Source organism: Sorex araneus, chromosome 1 (genome assembly GCF_027595985.1).
Source record: "Sorex araneus isolate mSorAra2 chromosome 1, mSorAra2.pri, whole genome shotgun sequence".
In the NCBI taxonomy this organism is placed as follows: domain Eukaryota; kingdom Metazoa; phylum Chordata; class Mammalia; order Eulipotyphla; family Soricidae; genus Sorex; species Sorex araneus.
The window spans coordinates 92,845,492-92,866,087 of NC_073302.1; the positions used below are offsets into that span (position 1 = coordinate 92,845,492).

At 34.6% G+C, this 20,596-nt stretch overlaps 1 protein-coding gene across 3 annotated transcripts in view; it reads right to left on the reverse strand.

The window, feature by feature from the left end:
• Positions 1-690: 690 nt before the first annotated feature.
• The window catches only part of ANXA1 (annexin A1), a 190,630-nt gene continuing 170,724 nt past the window's right edge, over positions 691-20,596 (reverse strand). For 2 of the 3 annotated variants that reach the window (XM_055141731.1, XM_055141738.1), the window contains 12 exons: positions 12,735-12,810; positions 12,532-12,640; positions 10,682-10,776; positions 9,754-9,867; positions 9,265-9,355; positions 7,092-7,171; positions 6,857-6,913; positions 5,801-5,894; positions 4,875-4,970; positions 3,224-3,282; positions 2,602-2,724; positions 691-1,013 (listed from right to left, as the gene is read on the reverse strand). In XM_055141731.1, the coding sequence (XP_054997706.1) occupies positions 957-1,013; positions 2,602-2,724; positions 3,224-3,282; positions 4,875-4,970; positions 5,801-5,894; positions 6,857-6,913; positions 7,092-7,171; positions 9,265-9,355; positions 9,754-9,867; positions 10,682-10,776; positions 12,532-12,640; positions 12,735-12,810 (1,051 nt within the window). In that variant the 3' untranslated portion in view covers positions 691-956. Of the gene's footprint in view, positions 1,014-2,601; positions 2,725-3,223; positions 3,283-4,874; positions 4,971-5,800; positions 5,895-6,856; positions 6,914-7,091; positions 7,172-9,264; positions 9,356-9,753; positions 9,868-10,681; positions 10,777-12,531; positions 12,641-12,734; positions 12,811-20,388; positions 20,469-20,596 lie in introns of those variants that run through there. The other variant, XM_004612958.2, reaches the window with a different exon arrangement.

The window sequence follows — 20,596 nt, forward strand, 5'->3', positions numbered from 1 at the left end:
GGTCAGAGTGTGGGAACACGGCAGCAGAAGCAGTCAGAACTGAGAGAAATCGAAAACACACGCCTTGTTAAAACTTAAAATCATTGTCAGAGAAAGACTCTATTAAGAGGTAAAAAGACAAGTCATAACGGGAAAAATATTTGCAAACCACATATTCAGCAAAGGACCCTAATTGAGTATATGTATGAGAAGCTCTCACAACTCAACAATAAGAATTAACTGTTGCCAAAAAACAAAGTATTGTCATACCAAATGCTGGCAAGTTTATAAAGGAATTGGATTACTCATATGCTTATCATGGTAAAGTTAAATGGTACAGTCTCTCTGATACATAGTTTAGGAATTTCTTAGAAAATTAAACATTCAAGTGCTCGCTTTTAAATGTGAGGAATGTTTATTGACATTTTAATTTAATATTTATTCTGGTTCATAAAACACAGCTCTGTGTCCCCTTATTATAATGATGGTGAAATAAATTGATCGATATAAAATTATTTTAACTATCTTGCCACTCTTAAAATGTAAGAAAACCATTTCTAACTGTGAATATTTTTACTATGCAAAATAAATTTCATTAAATTACTATAAATCAAAATCCATGCTCCTATCCCTTGAAATTAAACTTAGACATTTTATTACACACAGAAAAAAAAACAGAATAGAAAAACCAATGCACACCAATGATCTTGTAAAATATTTTTATTTTTAGTAACACAAACACCTTTCTTCAGAAATATTGCTAAAGCAAGTTGCTTACAGCTTTATATTTGGGGATAAATATACTTTATAAAATTTATTCCTACTAATATTTTTCTAATAATATTGTATATTTCATTCAGAAAGCAATTAAAAAAACTATTTCTACTGCAAAGGATTCTACTTAAGCCTAAGGTACAGAATTAACAAAAATGGTGAAAAAATCTTCTGATTAAATGTTTAAGACCATATAGGGATATTTAGTTTCCTCCACACAGAGCCACCAGAATTTTTTCATAATCGCCCTTGGTTTCATCCTGTTGAATAAAGAACAGAATATACTTAATGATAACTGAAATCATAATCAGTATGTCTTTATAAGTTATTGTATTATTAGATAAACAATTATATACTGTGCATCAAAACACATCTGTTATTTAGAACTTTTAAAAAGATAATGAATATACTTAAATTATATAATCATTATAGCTGATAATTGATATTTGTTAATTATTCATTATATAAATAGCAATAATCTTCATGATTTAAACTGTGAACATCTCTGAATGATGTTGTAAATTGTGTCATAATTTTTCCCCCAAAATTGCAAAGAATTAAGTAGAATAAAATGTAATTTTATATCAAAGTAAGAAATATCTAACTTGTTCACCAGAGAAAAAATTTCATTTTCTTACTTTTTCTTGATATATTTTATTCATTGAACAAAAATAAATTTAATTTTTATAGGAACCCACCTTTTAATAATTTAGAAAGTTTAATTTTAGCGTGAGATAACTTAAATTTGAATTCTTTTTATACATTTTACTTTAAAGAAATCAAAGGGAAGAAATAGAATAATGATCCTAGTATCCTGATTAATATTTAGTATAAGATAAATTCTCTAAGACTAGTTTAATTGCTAAATTTATGTGTAGGAAGTTGAATCTACATGAGTAATGAAAAATTTATGGGGCTGGAGAAATAGTACAATGGCTAAGGTGCTTGCCTTGCATGTAGCCAACTCAGGTTCAGGACCCCAGCACCCTCGTATGGTCTCCCAAGCACTACCAGGAGTGATTTCTGAGTACAGAGCCAGGTATAAGTCCTGAATGTTGTTGGGTGTGGCAAGAAAGAAAGAAAAGAAGGAAAGAAAGAAAGAAAGAAAGAAAGAAAGAAAGAAAGAAAGAAAGAAAGAAAGAAAGAAAGAAAGAAAGAAAGAAAGAAAGAAAGAAAGAAAGAAAGAAAGAAAGAAAGAAAGAAAGAAAGAAGGGAGGGAGGGAGGGAGGGAGGGAGGGAGGGAGGGAGGGAGGGAGGAAGGAAGGAAGGAAGGAAGGAAGGAAGGAAGGAAGGAAGGAAGGAAGGAAGGAAGGAAGGAAGGAAGGAAGGAAGGAAGGAAGGAAGGAAGGAAGGAGAGAGAGAAAGGAAGGAAGGAAGGAAGGAAGGAAGGAAGGAAGGAAGGAAGGAAGGAAGGAAGGAAGGAAGGAAGAAAAAGAGAGAAAAGGAAAGAAATGAAGGCAGGCAGGCAGGAAGGCAGGCAGTCAGGCAGGAAAGCAGACAGGCAGGCAGGAAGGCAGGAAGGCAGGAAGGCGGGCGGGAAGGAAGGAAGGACGAAGGAGGGAGGGAAGGAAGGAGGGAAGGAAGGAGGGAAGGGAGGAAGGAAGGAAGGAAGGAAGGAAGGAAGGAAGGAAGGAAGGAAGGAAGGAAGGAAGGAAGGAAAGAAGGAAGGAAGGAAGGAAGCATTGACTTTCAGTATAGAATCAACTAAGAGTGAAAGCTCAGTTTACCTAAAAGTATTCTAATATAGCAAATTTACCTTATGTAATACACTTAAAGATATGTTAAGTCAGCCTTTCTCTTTGAAGGGTTTGCCATTTGTGAGTTAGTCTTATGAAAATTACAACATACCAGGATGGCTTGGCAAAGAGAGATGCCATACAGCTGCTGATAGTATACTTTGATATCATTCATGTCGATTTCAGAACGGGAAACCATAATTCTGATCAATTTCTTATGACGAGTCCCAATGCCCTGTCCAAAATAAAGAATGGTGTTTCTTATAGTCATCAACAACAAATCCAGCAGAATTTTATTCTAATAAGGCAATACATTATTCCCACCCGACCCCCAACCCCCTCCCCTACATTGGCTGCACAATGATTTTTCTTTTTTTTGTCATCTGGACTTTATTGATTTAATAAAATTACATTAAGAATTGAAATGAATTATACATTATTGTGCTCATGTTTCTCCCATACAAAGTTCGAGAACCCATCCCTTCACCAGTGCCCATTCTCCACCACCAGTAAACCCAGCATCTCTCCCACCCTCCCCAGTCCCGTCCCCCCCACCACCCCACACTGCCACTATGGCAGGGTATTCCCTTTTGTTCTCTCTCTCTGATTAGGTGTTGTGGTTTGCAATAAAGGTGTTGATGAGAAGATATTAAAATAAGTATAATGCCAAACAATGAGAGGTGTTCTGCCACAAAGAACAATTTTCTCCGAAGAAAGCCGTAGGCAAACATTACCTTCATGGCACGGTGAAGCTCCTCAGCAAAGTACCTTGGTTTGCTTGTGGCACACATCACTGAGAGAGAGAGAGAGAGAGAGAGAGAGAGAGAGAGAGAGAGAGAGAGTTTAATTAATACATGGACATAAAAGAAAGCAGAAAGAGCAAGTTGTGCAGTAAGGATTCTAGAGTCTGTGTGGATGGGGGCTGGGGCACCCTGACAGTAAAGGAAGGAAGCTGCAAAGGCTGCTCATAGTAGCCCTCACAGTCATGAGATGCAGCTCCTTGAACCGAAGACGTGTGCACTTCCAGTTGATGACTCACTGCCTCAGCCCTTTACGAGCAAGATTCTGTTCTCCATCCTCAGTCTACTCTGTGACCCTATGTGGGGTTTATGGCTTATGAGAGACTCTCTAGAGGGTGGTTTTGAATATCTTTTTCCTTTATAACACCCTCTGTCTTCTTCCAATTTAAATCTTCTTAAATCCAAGGTGATTTTGCTATCTTGGGTAAAATTTACTTTTCCTACTAAAAGTTGGTTAATGGGCATTAAAGGCCCATTTACCCATGGAACATAGGCTATTTTCATGTTGCAAAGAGAATTCAGATTACTAAATTACTACTCAAAGTATAATCCTTGGACCAAAAGAATTGGCATTAACTAGGAAATTGTAAGAAATGCAGAATTGGGGCTGGAGTGATAGCACAGCAGGTAGGGCGTTTGCCTTGCACGCGGCCGACCCGGGTTCGAATCCCAGCATCCCATGTGGTCCCCTGAGCACTGCCAGGGGTAATTCCTGAGTGCATGAGCCAGGAATGACCCCTGTGCATTGCCGGGTGTGACCCAAAAAGAAAAAAAAAAAAGAAATGCAGAATTCTGGGCCCCACTCAAATAAAGGAATCTGTATTTATACTAGATTTTCAAGAGATGTGAGTGCCTATTACTGTTTGAGGTACACCATTTAGAATGCAGATTGTAAACTCTGGTTGGTCATCTAAATGACATGAAAACTGGGCCCGGCTATAGTAGGATCAGTAGGGTACTTCTCTTGCGTGATTCTAAGCCTACTTGATTCCTGGCAACACACATGGTTCCCCGAGCCTGGCCAGGAGTGATCCCTGAGTGCAGAACCAGGAATAAGTCCTGAACAGCATCAGATGTGACTCCAAGAGAGAAAATCAAAATGAAACAAAAAAGATCTTGAGAACTTTGATTCCTCAAAAGATCCCAAGAGCTGCCAGAGATTGAATGAATTGGACCCTCTGGTCTTGAACATGATTATTCAGTCATCAAGTGACAAGCCATAATTTGAATCTACATTTATCTGATTCTAAATGCCATGCTCTCAATGGCCATTCTAACTTTTCTTTTGTGCTAAGTTTAGCCTTGTGCATCACTTGGCATGAGTAACTGCTCCCTAAGTATTTCTCATCTGCCTATCTTCTGGACAAAGAAATAATACCTATTGAATTTAAAAGCTTACTGTCTACCTTTAACTAAATATTCATTGCATAATCTTCAATTTTGTCTATTTTTGAAACCTTAGACTCAGATTATCTGGACTCAGAGGAGGTGGGAGTTATTCAGTTTTATCTTTGTTCATTTTCTTAATGTATTATAGACAACATTAACAATTTCAAGTTAGTACTTTCTCTCCAGGCCTACATACCAATGGTTTGGAAGCATTTTTCGACGTCACCTTTCATCTCCAGTTTCAGTACCTTGTTCATGTCATGCTCACTGTACTTGCTGTACTTCTGAAAGACTAAGTAAATAAATTTAAACTTAGAAACATACACAGCAGCCAATGCTTTAGCATGCTTTAGCAGACTCAGAGCAACTATTTTCTTTAGAATATCTGCATGTCAAAACATTTTACTCAATGAACATATTTTGAAAGCTTCATCTTCTCCTATGAATGTAACTGCCATGATTATGTTGGTGCTCTTATAGAATCCAGAGACATTTTTACAAGTGTTGACATTTATCAGAAGTGGTATGTGATTGACAACCATAGCAATATATCAGAACTAAGTGTCATAGTAAATTAATCTTCTCTTATCCGTAAGAGTCTTTGTAGTAAACTTCTCTTAATTGCATATTGGAACTCAGTATACTATTCTACTATAATGTACTTGAGGCAATCCTCATGATTTTCCCTTCCAGAAATCTCAGAGTTAAATCTTGTGCTCGAAGATAGTCCTTTTTTTACCCTCTGCAGCATCTACATATTATTTTCTTCACTGATCCTTTCCTCATTTTTCTTCACTGCAATATCAGTTGATCTATTGGGAGCACATATATTGTCACATATGTTACATATATTGCGGGAGTAAAGGTAGAAATAGGGGAAGCATAGAAATAGTGTTCTATATTTATATATTACGGTCACAAAAATATATTTCAAATACTATAAAATGGCTGCTGAAAGTGGGATATGTGCAAAATGTTATTAAAGATTCAAGAGCACTATATTCATTGAGTGCAGTTTGTGGCTGATTGAGACATCTCTCTTTCCTTTTAATATAACACAAACAAAATATATTTTTATGAATAGTTTCTGGGGAGAATTTTATTATTTTTTTAAATTCTTACCTCTGCGAAGATGGGGATAGCTCCTGGTGGTCAAGATGGTACTGAAGACATTGACATCGGTGCCTTTTCTTCTTTCTCCTGCTTCGAATAAGGCCTGTCGAGTAACACAAAAATGAATACTTGGTTATCTGCTGACTTGTTATCTGCAAAATAGTGTCAGATTTCTGACAGCTGCCTGCATCTAATATGACTTAAACTGATAATGCTAAGATTTCAAATTTCTTGAAGATAGAAACTTTCTTTGTCAGGTCTCTTATTCCACAATGTAGTGGAATGCCTTCCAAAGTTGAGACTAGAGTGTGAAAAAACACTTTGGTTAAATCAAATTACTTTAAGAATGTGCTTTATATTATGACACTTCCAAATGTTTATCTAAAACCTTTAAAATATAGAAATTGTCAAACATTACTATTAAATCAGTAACAACTAAAATCTGCATCTTAAATGTTGATGGCGAGGACAATTCCTGGATTTAAATTCCAATTATGCCACAACTTCCAAATTTCTAACTTCATAACAAACTATGAAATCTTAAATAATCTGGCCTTATTTGACTGCAATTTTACTGCTTTTGTAAATGGAAAAAAGAGAATCCATGCCTTATCACAGTTTTTCTCTGTTAACTGCAATACAAATTATCCTCACCCCTCAGGATCACATAATCCATGTGACCATTAATAAGCATACATCACAAAGTCTCCATAGTCTTAAAATGGAAAGGAATGAAAAAAGAAAGATAAGAAAGTTGTGTTTTTGCAACAAACTATTCTTGAAAATGATTCATCAAAATCAGCCTTATTTTCTTTTAATATAATACTATCCAAATTTTTTATAAGGTCTATTCAAAATGTCGATGCCTCATTTTTCTCTGTAGGACAGCTCACGTATAGGACGATCAATGCACATGATTCAGGGAATGATTAGTGGGTGACGTTGTTCTTTCAGAGGATCCTAGGTTTGCTGTAACAAGGACGGTAGCTAGTGCTAATCTCCTCTAACATAAACCTATTTGGAATAGAAAGTCAGTTCTCGGGGAACTTGTAGGTACTTGCTTACCCTGGCATCAGTGTCAGCCAAGTCTTCATTTAGGCTCACGTCCTCAGATCGGTCACCCTGGAAAAAATTCCATTCTCTTATATTGGTTTCACACATGTTATCACATGAAGAACTTAATCCTCTTTAAAACGACAAAGAAATGTTCTTGAGGAAGAGAGCAAATTTCCAGAGGATAATGAAATTTAAGACTTTCATCTTCATACAGGGGGAAGTTCCTGAAGCTTTTGAATTTTACCTTACATAGAGAAAGCAAAACCTTCCGATATTCTCCAGACGTGTCTGAGGCAATGTCTTTAGCCAGCTCTCTCTTATGTTCTGAGGAAAAAAAGAGAAATCTTAATCTTGTAGCAAATTGGTGACGATGATGATGATGATGATGTAATGATATGCCTGATACCTGTTATTTGCTATGCCAATTGTTCAATAATGTTTAAATATTAGTATTTGAAGAATAAAAATAGAGAAATGAGAGCAAGTAAAACTTTGAATTATCAAATGTATTTCCTATAAGACAAAGGAAGAAATATAGCTAACATTGCTAATAAAAATATATAAAAACTATAAAAATATAAGCATCATTGAATCATTGTATAAATTATTATAATACTGAAATTGAGAAAAAAACCTTAAAGAAATAATATAGCAGGTAGTGTGTTTGCCTTATACATAGCCCGCCAGGTTCAATCCCCAGCACTGTAATATGTTTCTTTGAGTACCACGAGTACAGAGCAAGGAGTAAGCCCTGAACACTGCCAGGTATGGCCAAATAAATAAATAAATAAATAAATAAATAAAGAGAAAATAACAATGGGATTACTGTAACATTTATTTAAAAGAATAACTACAAGTACTTGCTTGAATACAGATTATCTACTTTAACAATTATAAATATATGTGATACAGTTTAATAAATCTGTGTCACTGTATCACTGTCATCCCGTTGTTCATCGATTTGCTCGAGCAGAGTCAACAACATCCAGGTGCATTCCATCAACCTCAAGGAGTTAGGTAAATATGTGTAACATATGTATAAATGTGAAAATATAGATTTAAAATTTTACTGAATTCTAAAAATTGTTTAAACACTTGTCTTAACTATAAAAATAAATAATTATAAAAAGAAAATTGCAACTAAAAATGAACTATCTTTACAATTACACAGAAATTCTGTAAGTTCTCATTGAACTATATTTTGGGTAGGAGGAGAGAATATGTACATTTACTACTATAAAATCTTATATCAAGCAAAAAAAACCCAATAGTGACCCTCTTGACTATTGTCACTTTAAAATGATCTAAGATAAATACTAGTAGTAAAATAATAATTACAAGATGCGGTTACAAATTTCCTTATTCTGATTCCTGTTTATGTTGCTCTGAAAATAATATGTAGGGCTGGTACATTCTCTATAGAGAGACTGAAAAAATAGGCCAAAATATCTTATATCATGTCACATATTAGACTGAGATATAAATTTACTGGGAACTTGAAAACCAAGAAAAGGAAAATAGTTTAAAACTCAGAATTGCCCAAGACTCAGGTGCAGCTAATCTCTTGACAACACTGGATTTATCGTTGAGAAGAAATGTTCATTGAAGACTTAAAGTGAGACAAGATGGGGCTGGAGCAATAGCACAGCGGGTAGGGAGTTTGCCTTGCACGAGGCCAACCCGGGTTTGTTTCCCAGCATCCCATATGGCCAGGAGTAATTCCTGAGTGCATAAGCCAGGAATAACCCCTGTGCATCACCGGGTGTGACCCCCCCCTCAAAAAAGGAAGACAAGATGTCTTTCATCTTCATGGGTCCAGCTAACAGTTAAGAGTGAGTTATAATATGACCCTTATGTTCATGAAGGGTAAATTAAACCTTTTCACAGATGATTAGATAAGTATTTAGTGCTTTCCCTCCTCAATGACAAATTATTTGAAGATTATATATTTCTATTGCTTTCTAAAAATGGAGCTCTTTTTGTGAAATAAGTATCAAAATAATAAAAAATTAAGTAAAAATTAGTGTTTTTTAGAATGTTCGTTAAATATGATAAAAATGTGATATTTTATTCTTACAGGAACATTTTCTAAGGAGATGCAAAATTGATAAGAACCAGTTTAATATGCAGTTTCTGAAAACCCTATAATTAACACCCCACATTAATTTGTTTCAGCTTTGGGGGTACATTTGGCAAAATGTGTCCCATCTCTGTTTTCAGGAGTCACTCTGGCAGTGCTCGGAGGAACATGCAATATCAGGGACCGAACTCAGGAATCCTGTATACAAAGGAAGCCTGCTGAGCTCTCTCCCCAGCTCAACATTTTTTTAAGTTGAATGTACCCTCAATTAAAAGAAATGCTAAGTAAGTTTTCCATTTCAATTAAAGCATTTGAACTGTTGAACACCAAAACTTACCTTCCATATAGACTCTATTAATTTCTCGGATTTCTCTGTTACATCTTGATGCCAAGATCTCATTCAGAGTATCTTCATCAGTTCCAGCACCCTTTAAGGGATAAAAAGAGATAGAGAAACATCTCCTGTTAAGAGTATCAACTAGCTTTTGTAACCTGAAATTTGTTCAAACTTGACATCTATTTCAATTTCCCCACAATACTTTGTAATTAGTAAATAGCCACAGTTTGATTATTATTATAATAAGCTTTCTTTTGCTGCTATTAACCAAAAGTGGGTTTGATATCAATATTTAGGACAAATACATATATGATTATATAGTGCCATCATGAGTAGGACAAAATAGCATTATTGTTGTGAATGAATTCATTCATTTTATTCCCACTTGACAGGTGCTATGCTAGATATTGAGGAAATGATAGTAGACATAAGGGGACTTCACCATTACATTGTCTTGAGAGGAGGTTTGCTCAAAATCAAAGGATTTACCTTCATGGCAGCATAGAGTTCATCAGCATCAAACTGAGCTGGAGTTTTTAAGAGAGCCAAGACAACTTCCTCAAGGTGACCTGTGAGGGCTTTCTTTAGATCAGCGTCCAGGGGCTGGAACAGAGGTTATCAAGACTTCAGTTACACAGCGATGAGATCTGACCTTCAGGTCACAGTATGCTGAGTGCTACATCAATGGCTGAGCGTTTTAGAGCTCCTCTTCTCTATAAACAAAAGGGCCCAGGCATTTAGAAGCCATTCTAATCTTTTCATTTTAGAGTGATTAAAATAAAATTTACTGAATTCCTGATAAATTAAAGGACAGAATCACAATTATTAATGCGGAAAATAATTCATAAAGGTAAAACCTAGAAGTTTGTGAATTAACAGAAACAATAATAAGAATACTTTGAAAGTAGACATTCAAGTTTTCAGTAGTTGAAGTAAATGCTACTTAAGGCATTAGCATTACAGAATTTTCAATCAAAATTCTTTACAAAAAAAATTACCCATATGTGGTAGAAAAATAGTGTAAAGCGTACCTTTAATATAGAAATGTATGCAGGTATAATCTACATTTAGGCATTAATCACCTCAGATTAAATATTAGTAGAAAGCACATTTAAATCAGAATGTTTTCTTTATTGCCCATGATAAACTCAATGCTTATATTCAAATTAACAAATTTTCTCTGGTATGGAGTACTACCATCCTCCACTTAAACTGAAGTGTCCAATGTATTAGATCAATAAATTCTCTAAAACTGGTTAAGTTGCAACTATGTGGTTAAATACTGCAATTCTAGTTCTACTTGTAATGAAATGCATTGTAATGTATTTCATTAAAACCAGGAAACTATGCTTCAACATCCATGTTTCAACATAAGTGTGATTGAAATTAAAGTTTCAAATTTGCCCTGCCCACCTACCTTCCCCTTTTCCTGGAGATAGGCTGCCTTGATCTGCTGACGCTGTGCATTATTTCTCTTAGTAAGAATGTCAATGATGGTTGCTTCATCCACACCTGGAAATAGAAAGATCAAACTGTTTACAACAGAGTTTTATCATCAATCCTTGATACCAAATGATTCAAGACCAAGTTTCTCTGAATAAACTTCCTAACAAAGAAAAACAAATTATATCTAGAATGCAGGAGTGACATTCTATGCATATTGAGGGAACGTTATGGATTATCGTCCCCTCCTTTGAGTAGTAAAAGAACTGATCCCTAGAATTCCTGTGCTTCAGTGTCTTATCCTAGTTCAAATGTTACGAGAGGGGTCCAGGGGATAGCTTGGTGGATAAAGGTGTGTGCCTTCCATGTGTGAGACCATGAGTTTGACTCCTCAGCACTGTTCATGTGCACCAGGGTGAGTCCTGGCATCTTTGTTGTTTGTAACTCCTGGTGCTGCAAAAGTGAGTATTAACAGTCATTGTAATAGAGCAACACAGCTTTAGAGTGCAAACCCCAGGGAGAATCACACTAAAGACGTATGAACACTGATCAGGAGTATAATTCAGAGTGAATGAGTGAGTGTACTGGTACTGCATCTAAGATGCATGACTCCTGGTGAGCTCCATGGTTGAGTGCAAGCACTAAAACCAGACATTCACTCCTTGACAAGCATCACAATCACATGTGCAAGCACCACAGTTAAATGTGTGATCACCACAACCAGTCCATATGATTGCTAGTCATCATAGAAGGAACAAAAAGGAAAAGGATAGAAGGGGAAAAAGAGAGGGATATTTAGGTGCATAATAAAATCCATCCCAAGCTTGTCACAAGTAGAGGAGACAGTTAGGATAGAAAAGGGACCACTATGGCAATGATAGATGGAAATGATCACTCTGGACAAATATTGAGTGCTGAGGGTAGGTAAAGGGATAAACACGGTAGCCTGTCAGTACTTATATTGCAAACCATAATGCCCAGAACGAAAGGGAGAGGGGAGGGGAGGAAGGGAGGGTGGGGGGATGGCAGGAGGCAGGGAGAAAAAATTGCTTGCCATAGTGGCAGACTGTCTTTGGGGTGGGGTATGAGGGTGGTGGCAGGAATGAGACAGTGGATATTAGCGGTGGGAAATGTATACTGGTGAAGGGATGGGTCTTGAAAGATCTTATGGCTGAAACCCAATCATGAACACATTTATAACTGTGTGTCTCACTGTGATTCAATCAAAAAATAAATAAATTTAAAAATAAAATATTTCCTACAAATAAGCCATCTCCAAATGACTTCACTGGTGATTTATACTGGGATTTTAAATATATATATATGTAAACAGTATTTTATTAAAATATATTTGTTTATTTTTAAAGTCCCTATGGGAACAGATATTTCAACACTGAATTTCTACTAGAAATCAACTGTTTAGGATATTTCTTGTGGGGCCAGAGAGATAGTTTAGGAGTTAATTGTGGCAATTGCCTTGCGTGTGGTCAACCCTGGGTCAATCCCTGACTTGCCTATGGTTCCCCCAAGCACTGTCAGGAGTGGCCCCTGAGCACAGAGCCAGGAGTTAAACCCTGAGATTAAACTGCTGGATTTCCTCTCACCACAAAGAAATGAAAGGAAGAAAGAAATTAGTCATATCTGTATGGATTCCATTGATTTGACCAAAAGTTCCTGTATTCTGAAAGTAAGTGTATTTTCATTTGACATCACATTTTAAAAATATATTTATAATGAAACAGATGCCACTGAACATGTCTTTTCAATAGCCATTCATAAGACCATTCTGAAATATCATGGGGGGGTTGGGGAACTCATAATTACCTTTAACTGTTATTGCTTTGTGCAAAGCCTCAACATCTGAGGATGGATTAAAGGTGGGGTAGGGGTACACTGCAGACCCAGAGCCACCTTTGGACCCTTTTACAGTTTTCTGTGAATGAGAAAGAAAAAAATTATCCTCCATTCATTAATATTGGTTTCTGTATTGTGATTTAACTCAGTTACTTTATTGTCACTTGACTCACAATGTATTCTTGCTCTTCATTATCAATAAACCAGGCCTGCTTGAGGAATTCTGATACCATCGACATTTTTAAGTATCTGCAAGGGAAAAATAGGGAGATGTAGAAAGTGTTCATCAAATTCATGAAAGTTAAGTCTATTATAATCATGCTACCTAAGCTATAACAAAATAAATTAATGAAAGAAAGCACAAACCACCACACATGTACACCACCTCTCCCATACACAATACATAGAGTAAACTTGACCTTACAATCCAAAACAAAATAGCAAATGAGAATTTATTTGAGGGAGTCTTATTCTATAATTCCACAATCTCTACACAGAAATGTGGCTTTTCCTTGGCAAACTCAGTTTAGACTTCACAGTTCCAATGACCTCTCAAAAGAAGCACAATTGCTGAATAGGAGCACCAGTGATTTATTTCATTATTCTAGATTCACAGACCACCCATTACATACCAAATCTGTTCAAAAGCACTAACACATCGCCTCTTATCTCAAAGAATTTGCAACTACTCTACTCTGCCTGGAAAACAAATAAGCTAAAGAGATTTCTGAAATTTGGGAATGCTGGCTAATCTCAGCCTCTTCTCAAGTGACTCAAGATTAACGTGGCAGAAATATTAATAGAAGCTTGACATATTTGAAAAGCTGAAAGTTACTGGGGCAAAGAATGCAATGCTGACAGAAGATTTCTCTCATGGTTAAACATTTCAAAGTTATCACCAAACATTATTTTTCTTTGGGAAACAAAAGATTTTTAAAAATGAAAGCAGCTTGATTTCATTTATATTTTAGAAAGACCTTGCATCCTGTGGAATGGAGAATGGATGATTTAAATTACTTGGTTTAATAGAGATCACTTAACAAACTTCAGAGGTGTTTAGGATTAATCAGTACCATGAAAAAAATGGCTGAACCTAATGTTTAGTTTTATAAAGGACAATGATATATGAAAATCTATAGGAGTGAATTCAGATTCAAAACTCTATTCACAAATTCACAAATTTCAGATGTAATTTTCTCCTTGAATGGTCTTCCATTATGTGCTAAAAATTATTTCAGTGATCACCATTTCCACAATCCTTATTTATGCTGTCAAAATATTGCTCTGACATGTTTTCTAGATCTTTAAGAAAACATAAAATTTATATAAGAAAATTGCCACTCTGTATTATCTCTTTGAGAAAACTCTATCTCAATTTTTTATATTGTTCTCATCCTTCAGCAATATTTATTATCTAATGAATCAGTTATTAATTTTTAAACCTGATACATTTTTAAAGCTAATGTGTTTTTTGTTTTATCCACAAAAGAAGTTATCAATGACACTTTTAGTCTATGAATGTGTGTTTTTGTCTCCATATTCAATCTTTTCCACATTTTTCTTCTCATTCCTCCAGAGACCACTTATAATTTTATGTCAGGTTATTGGAAGGAAATTTCTACAGTTTAACTTTTGATCTGAAGTTAATGACTCATGAGAACTAATACCCATAACCTGAATTCCTTAAAAGCATGTTCAGACAAAATGCTTTAATCTACATCAGCTAAAAAAAAACTGCTATTGCAAGTAATGTGATTAAATATATGAGAAAAATTTTATCCAAAGCAGAAATAATATCTTCTTAATTATCATGAGGTTTGATCAAATTACTATTCTATCATCTGTGAGAAGAATCAATATTTTGTACATCCATTTAATATCTTCCTTCCCACCACCCTGCCTCACCCCCCACCATTATGAAGCTATTTCCCTCCTGTAAAGTCATGATGTGCAATTTATATGTGGTCTTAGTTCCTGTTACAGTTGTAATCTGATGCAATTGCTGTGGTGAAAGAAGTTTTCACTGGTACAACCAATTGTTTTCATTGATACATCCAAAACTTTAGCAATTATTGGCATAATTTTTGTCATTTTATTCATGCTTTTAATAAAGTGGAACCTCAAAATGAGTGATATAATTGGGCATTTAACAAAGTTTCATTTTCCAAAAATTATGAACAAATGTTTTAATATTTCAGCTCCTTAATTATAAAATTAAACCACCAAAATATTTAATAAGATATGAAGAACATCATTGACTATGATTTAAAAGATAAATCTCCACATCAAATTATATTCTATGAAAACTACCTCATCTTGTTATTTCTGAAAAGGCTTACTTAAGACCAGAGGGGTAGCTCGAATGGTTAGACTACACGCCTTGCATGCATGAAACTCCAAGTTCAACTTCTGTATAATATTGCCCCCAAGGAACACCACCAGGTGTGCTCTGGTGGGCCTAGTGCCCTGCTCTGGAAGATGTTTGTATGTGGGGGGACGGGGGACTTAATATATTTCAGTGGTAGAATAGATGCCTCAAATGTATGAGGTCCTGGGTTTAATCTCTGGCACTGTACCCCAAACTAAAATCACACAAAAATGAATAAATGACACATTAATTATTTTTAAATTACAAAGTATAGAAAACTAATAATATTCCTCTAATAGGTGTATAATCTAATAAAATAATAAAACTGCTAAAATTATCTTATATAATATTGTCATATATTATACGTGAAGAAGACAGCTTTGTAATGTGTCCTCTAACTTCCTAGATTTTGTTCTGAAAAAATTTGGTGACATAAATGTAGGGTCTATAAAAGAAAAACAGTCTGAATAAAAACAATTTCATGGAAGTGGTTAGATGAAAAGATCTCTCAACTCAAATTATACCATTTTCTCTTAGAAAAATTTAAAGATACAAGAATTGTGAGAACATAAAATATTGTTTTAGGGGCTGGAGCAATAGCATAGTTGGTAGGGCATTTGACTTGCATGCAGCTGACCCAGGTTCTATTCCCAGCATCCCATATGGTCCCCTGAGCACCGTCAGGGGTAATTCCTGAGTGCAGAGCCAGGAGTAACCCCTGTGCATAGCCGGGTGTGACCCAAAAAGCAAAAAATAAAAAAATAAATAATAAGTAAAATAAAATAAAATATTGTTTTAGGAGAAATAGATTTAATCATGTACTGCTAGTCAGGTACTAAAGTCGAGAACATTCATTACAGAACCTCCTGCTAACTGTGACATACCTCACGCTTAAAATAGAAAAATATTTGATCAATTGTATTACTAAACTATTATGACTATGCAATGCATATTTATTTACTCTTTACCTAAAAAACTGCAGTTTTATATTTCATAATGTCCAAAATATAATAATTTGGAGGTAGCTCTTGCTTTAAATGTAAAGAAATAATCCATGCATACTTTATAAACTGGTAATCATTATACAAATGGCAGCTATTCTTCTTAATTATTATCATTATTATAATACATGCTCTGAATTAGTTTGTGAAATAAAATTATAGTCAAGAAAAGGAATTTAGGGCTGGTGGTGTGTCTCAATGATTGAGAGCATTCCTTACATCTACAATGAGAAATCCTTAGTTTAATCTCCGAAACTGCAAAAATAAATAAATAAAATAATAATAATAATAATTTAAGTAGCCCATATAGGCACGACATGTTTTTAGTTTTAAATGTTCTTCTTAGTTGCATTATTTTAAGCAAGATACGTAAGAACTTACTTTACTAACTTATCTTGTCTTAACATATAATACTAATAAATTCTGAAGCCAAGTAATCTTATTGCTTTATGTCATATAATTTGAAGATGAAATACATTCTTTTCACATAGGTTTATCTATATGGAATATAACAATATTCACACTTCTTGCAAATTAATGATCTTTTTGAGACTACCAATCTCAGATTACCTCTCTACAAGGTTTAATTTTATGGATATTAGCATACTTGGGTTGTATGTATCACAAAAGCATGCTCTGTATCTTATGCAACAAGAAACTAAAATTGGTAAATCTGCATTAAGAAGAAGCCCACTATGCTTTTTGGGCTCTAAAATAAAGATTGCCAAGATATAGTACCAACTATATTGTACCAACTTGACAATTTAGAATACTAAGGCTTGACATAACAGTTTCTTGAAGTTAAAAGAAAAAAATACTATGTAGATGAGTGCAGGATTTGTGTATATGAGACTCTGGTATGGTCATCACCCTCAATACCAATAATAGAAAAAAAATTTCTCTGATTGTTCTCTATTTATTAATTTTGATTTGGGGATCATACTTAATGATGCTCATGGCTTCTCTCTGACTCAGCACTCAGGGATCACTCCTGGTGGTTCTCTGGGGACCACATGAGATGCTGAGAACATAATCCTGGGTGGCCATGAGCAAGACAAATGCCCTACCCAATGTACATATATTCAACCTATGCTCTTATTTTTTAAATACATAAAACAGACATATATAAGGGCTCTGAAACATCATATCTGCAATGTTTTCTAAGATGTCATAGTAAAATAATTATAGACATAATAGGGAAGAGGAAGTAGTGATAAAGCAAATATTGTGAAATATTAACAAGTGGAGAATTTGGGTAGAAAACATGTGGTAATTCTATGCAGTAGAAAACGTGGTAATTTTATGCAGTAGAAAACATGTGGTAAATCTATGCAACCATTCTGCAATTTTTTCTGAGATGCAACTTTGTTTCACAAGACTGATTGCAGGGGCTTTAAAAAAAAATTGCTTGTTTTGACTACATTTATGGTTTCTGGGGCCAGGTCTCGAGTGCTCAGTGTTTACTCTTGGCTGTGCGATACCAGAGATCACTCCTGGTGGAACTAAGGGGACTACATGGGGTGCTGGGGGTGGAACCTGGGAAAGCTGAGTGCAAAGTCATTTGTCCTGCTCACTGTATTTTTTATCTGACCACTAAATTGAAGGGTTTTTTGTTTGTTTGTTTTTTCTTTTTGGGTCACACCCAGAGATGCTCAGAGGTTACTCCTGGTTCTGCACTCAGCAATGACTCCTGGCAGTGGCAGTGCCTGGGGGACCATATGGGATGCGGGGGATTGAAGCCAGGTTGGCCGAGTGCAAGGCAAACGTCCTACCCGCTGTGCTCTTGCTCCAGCCCCTAAATTGAAATTTTTAATCTCTGTCAGTCTCATGAAATGCTACTTCCAGAATCTGTGACAAAGGAAGCTAATTTTTGTGTTTATCATACTTTCCTGGTTAGAATCATTACTTCTTCTTCTTCTTTTTTTTTGCTTTGAATTCTCATTTCCTTTTTCAGAAATATATTTTAACAATGATAACACTAGTAATTATCCTTGCCTGGTGTACCATATTTATCCCCAAAAAGGAATTACAATATCCTATAATTTTTTTATTCAGTATTGGAAAGAATTAAGAAATATATAAATCTCTGTATTTTTACTCCAAAGCTTTCTATATTCTTTTAATTTAACAACCAAGAAAAGACAATAACAACACAGATGTTATTTTGAATAGCTTATACTTGAAAATCAAATTTTTTACCAGTTAATCCATCTAGACTATGGATTTCTAGAATTCACCCCAGCCTTAAGGAGTTTATTTTTTAACGCTTTGACTGGTGCAGTTTTTAATTAAAACAAATGTTTCACAAGTCCTTCCCACACCTATCTATGTGAAAGGAGGCAATTAGACTATACAATGGCATGGCTTATGAAGATCCACTTTACCATGATAGCCTTGGGAATGTTTAGCTTCTAGGCCTTCACAGTGCTTTTCCTTGCCTAGAATGCTCTTTTCTTCTTTAGGCATGTTTCTCTTTGCCTAACTCTTGCTTCTAAGAACAAACAGCATAGACTGCATGTCCAGAAAGCCTTCATTCATTCAACACTAGGTTTAGTGACCTGTGCATTTCCAAAGCATTTTTCCTTGACCCCACACTTATTGTATTGTACCTATTGTGTTATTAGAATTGTGTTTTCTCTATTCACAAGCAAATTCCATGAAGTCAAAGTATCATCTACCTCCAATCCTGATAAAAATTCCTGGTATTTAGTGTGTTAATAAGTATTTTGAATAAACAAATACATCAATGTTGCTTATTTAAGAACTATGTGTTTGCTAATTTAACAAATGTGTTCTACTGAACACCAATAAATATAATCTAAAGACTCCAGAGCTTTATCTAATTCTTCTTAACTGACTTTATGATCTAAATAAGACATTTAACTTCTATAGGGGAAGTGTCTTTATTTACAAAAACAATTGTCTTGGAAGAAATAATGTCTTAGATTCATTATAGCTCCTAAAGCCAATCTTTAAATTAAAGGTTGAGAAATCTAGCATAATGAAAGTAAGAAGGTCTTTTATTAGATTGTTCTAATACTTCAGATAAAAATCAATTTCATTTTAGAGAAAAAGTAAATCATATACTCCAAATTTTAATTTCAGATTATCAGAAAATAATAACTTTATTGCATCAGCTTTGATTTTTTATTTTAATAGGTCATAACTTAATGGGTCTAAGAGAACATTATGAACAACTCAGCAAGCTGATGACATACATATACAGAAATCAACCTTTGAAGACTTCTTAATTGAAAAAAGTATTTAATAAGTATGAAGCTTTAACTGGGTCCCTAATAATGTTATAATTAACTGTATTGTCAACATCAGTCAAACACTGACTGCTGCCAGATATCTTTGAGCCTGGGGCAAGGGTGGCAGCATATTTTCTGGAGAAGAGGCCATTTCAGAATGAGTGCTCATGTCTTTCATTTCATTTAGATCATTTTGCAACATGCCTACAAATGTTTCGTATTTGCAAAATACATTCTTGTGGCAAGAAAGGAATATTCCTTTTTCAAAGTTCTTACAGTTTATACATATAAGGTAAAGAAAATAGGATAGCTTTCTAAATTAGCTAGTATTAAATAATAGATTTCAGATCATTTAGTTCAACATTTAAAATGGACCAAAAGAAAAGTTCTGAAGGAATGTTTATAATAAATAGCCAGATGTATGATTATAATTTAACATTTCTCACTTTAATATACATAGTCAGCACCAGTTTAAATAATACTTAGATGTACTTTTCCAAGAGTTTTTATGGCCATTAGCTCATTCAAAAATCAACATGTTAATAAGTAGAATAATTCTGTATGATTCTAACAAACATTCCCAAGGGATAATTTTTCTGACAGCACACAGGAAATATTTACTTTGCTTTTAAGTTTTCAGATCAACACTTGAAAAGCCTGTCTAAGACAAGAGATTACTGGAATAAAAATGCAGCCACACCCTCTTTAAATGAGAAAGCTAATGAGCAGATCCTCTGCTATGAGTAAACATAACATTAATTTGAAAATGTTAATTACAAATGATCTTTCACTATGAGGTCTTCCTATATTCAAGTTTCTTTAACAAAAGAAAAAAATAAATGAAGTCCTGTTATTTTGAAACAATTACCCACACTTCCACCATTTCATCTGAGTCACTCAACTATTGCAGACTCATAATTTGCAAGATAAAAAAACACACTCCTTGCTTCTTCTTCATGGTAACTAACCAACCCAGTACAATAAGGTAGTATTTTAAAAAGAAGAAAAAAGTTTCAGTCTCTTTAAAATTATCTTTCCTAACTAAGTTTAAAAAATACACCAGGGATTTGCCAAATAAATACCCAATTAAAAATACTTATGAGAACTCATTAAATGCAAACTTATTAAATAAATCCTACAAAAGCAGTAACATTAATATCAGTTTGGAAAAGTTTTCACAAACTTAAAGAAAGCTGAAACTTACTTAGTATTTTCCTCTTTCTTTCAAAGAAGTGAAGAGATTCTTCTCTGTATGTTTCACTGAGAGTAGAGCCTTGAGCTTCTGTTTTATAGAGTTTGAAAGGAAGCCACACCTAGCAACCAGAAATTAGTAATGGGTTGCTTTCTGTTTGAAATACTTAGCTCAGCCCCGCCCCAAAGTGAACTAAGTCTTGCAAAAGTATTTGCTAAGC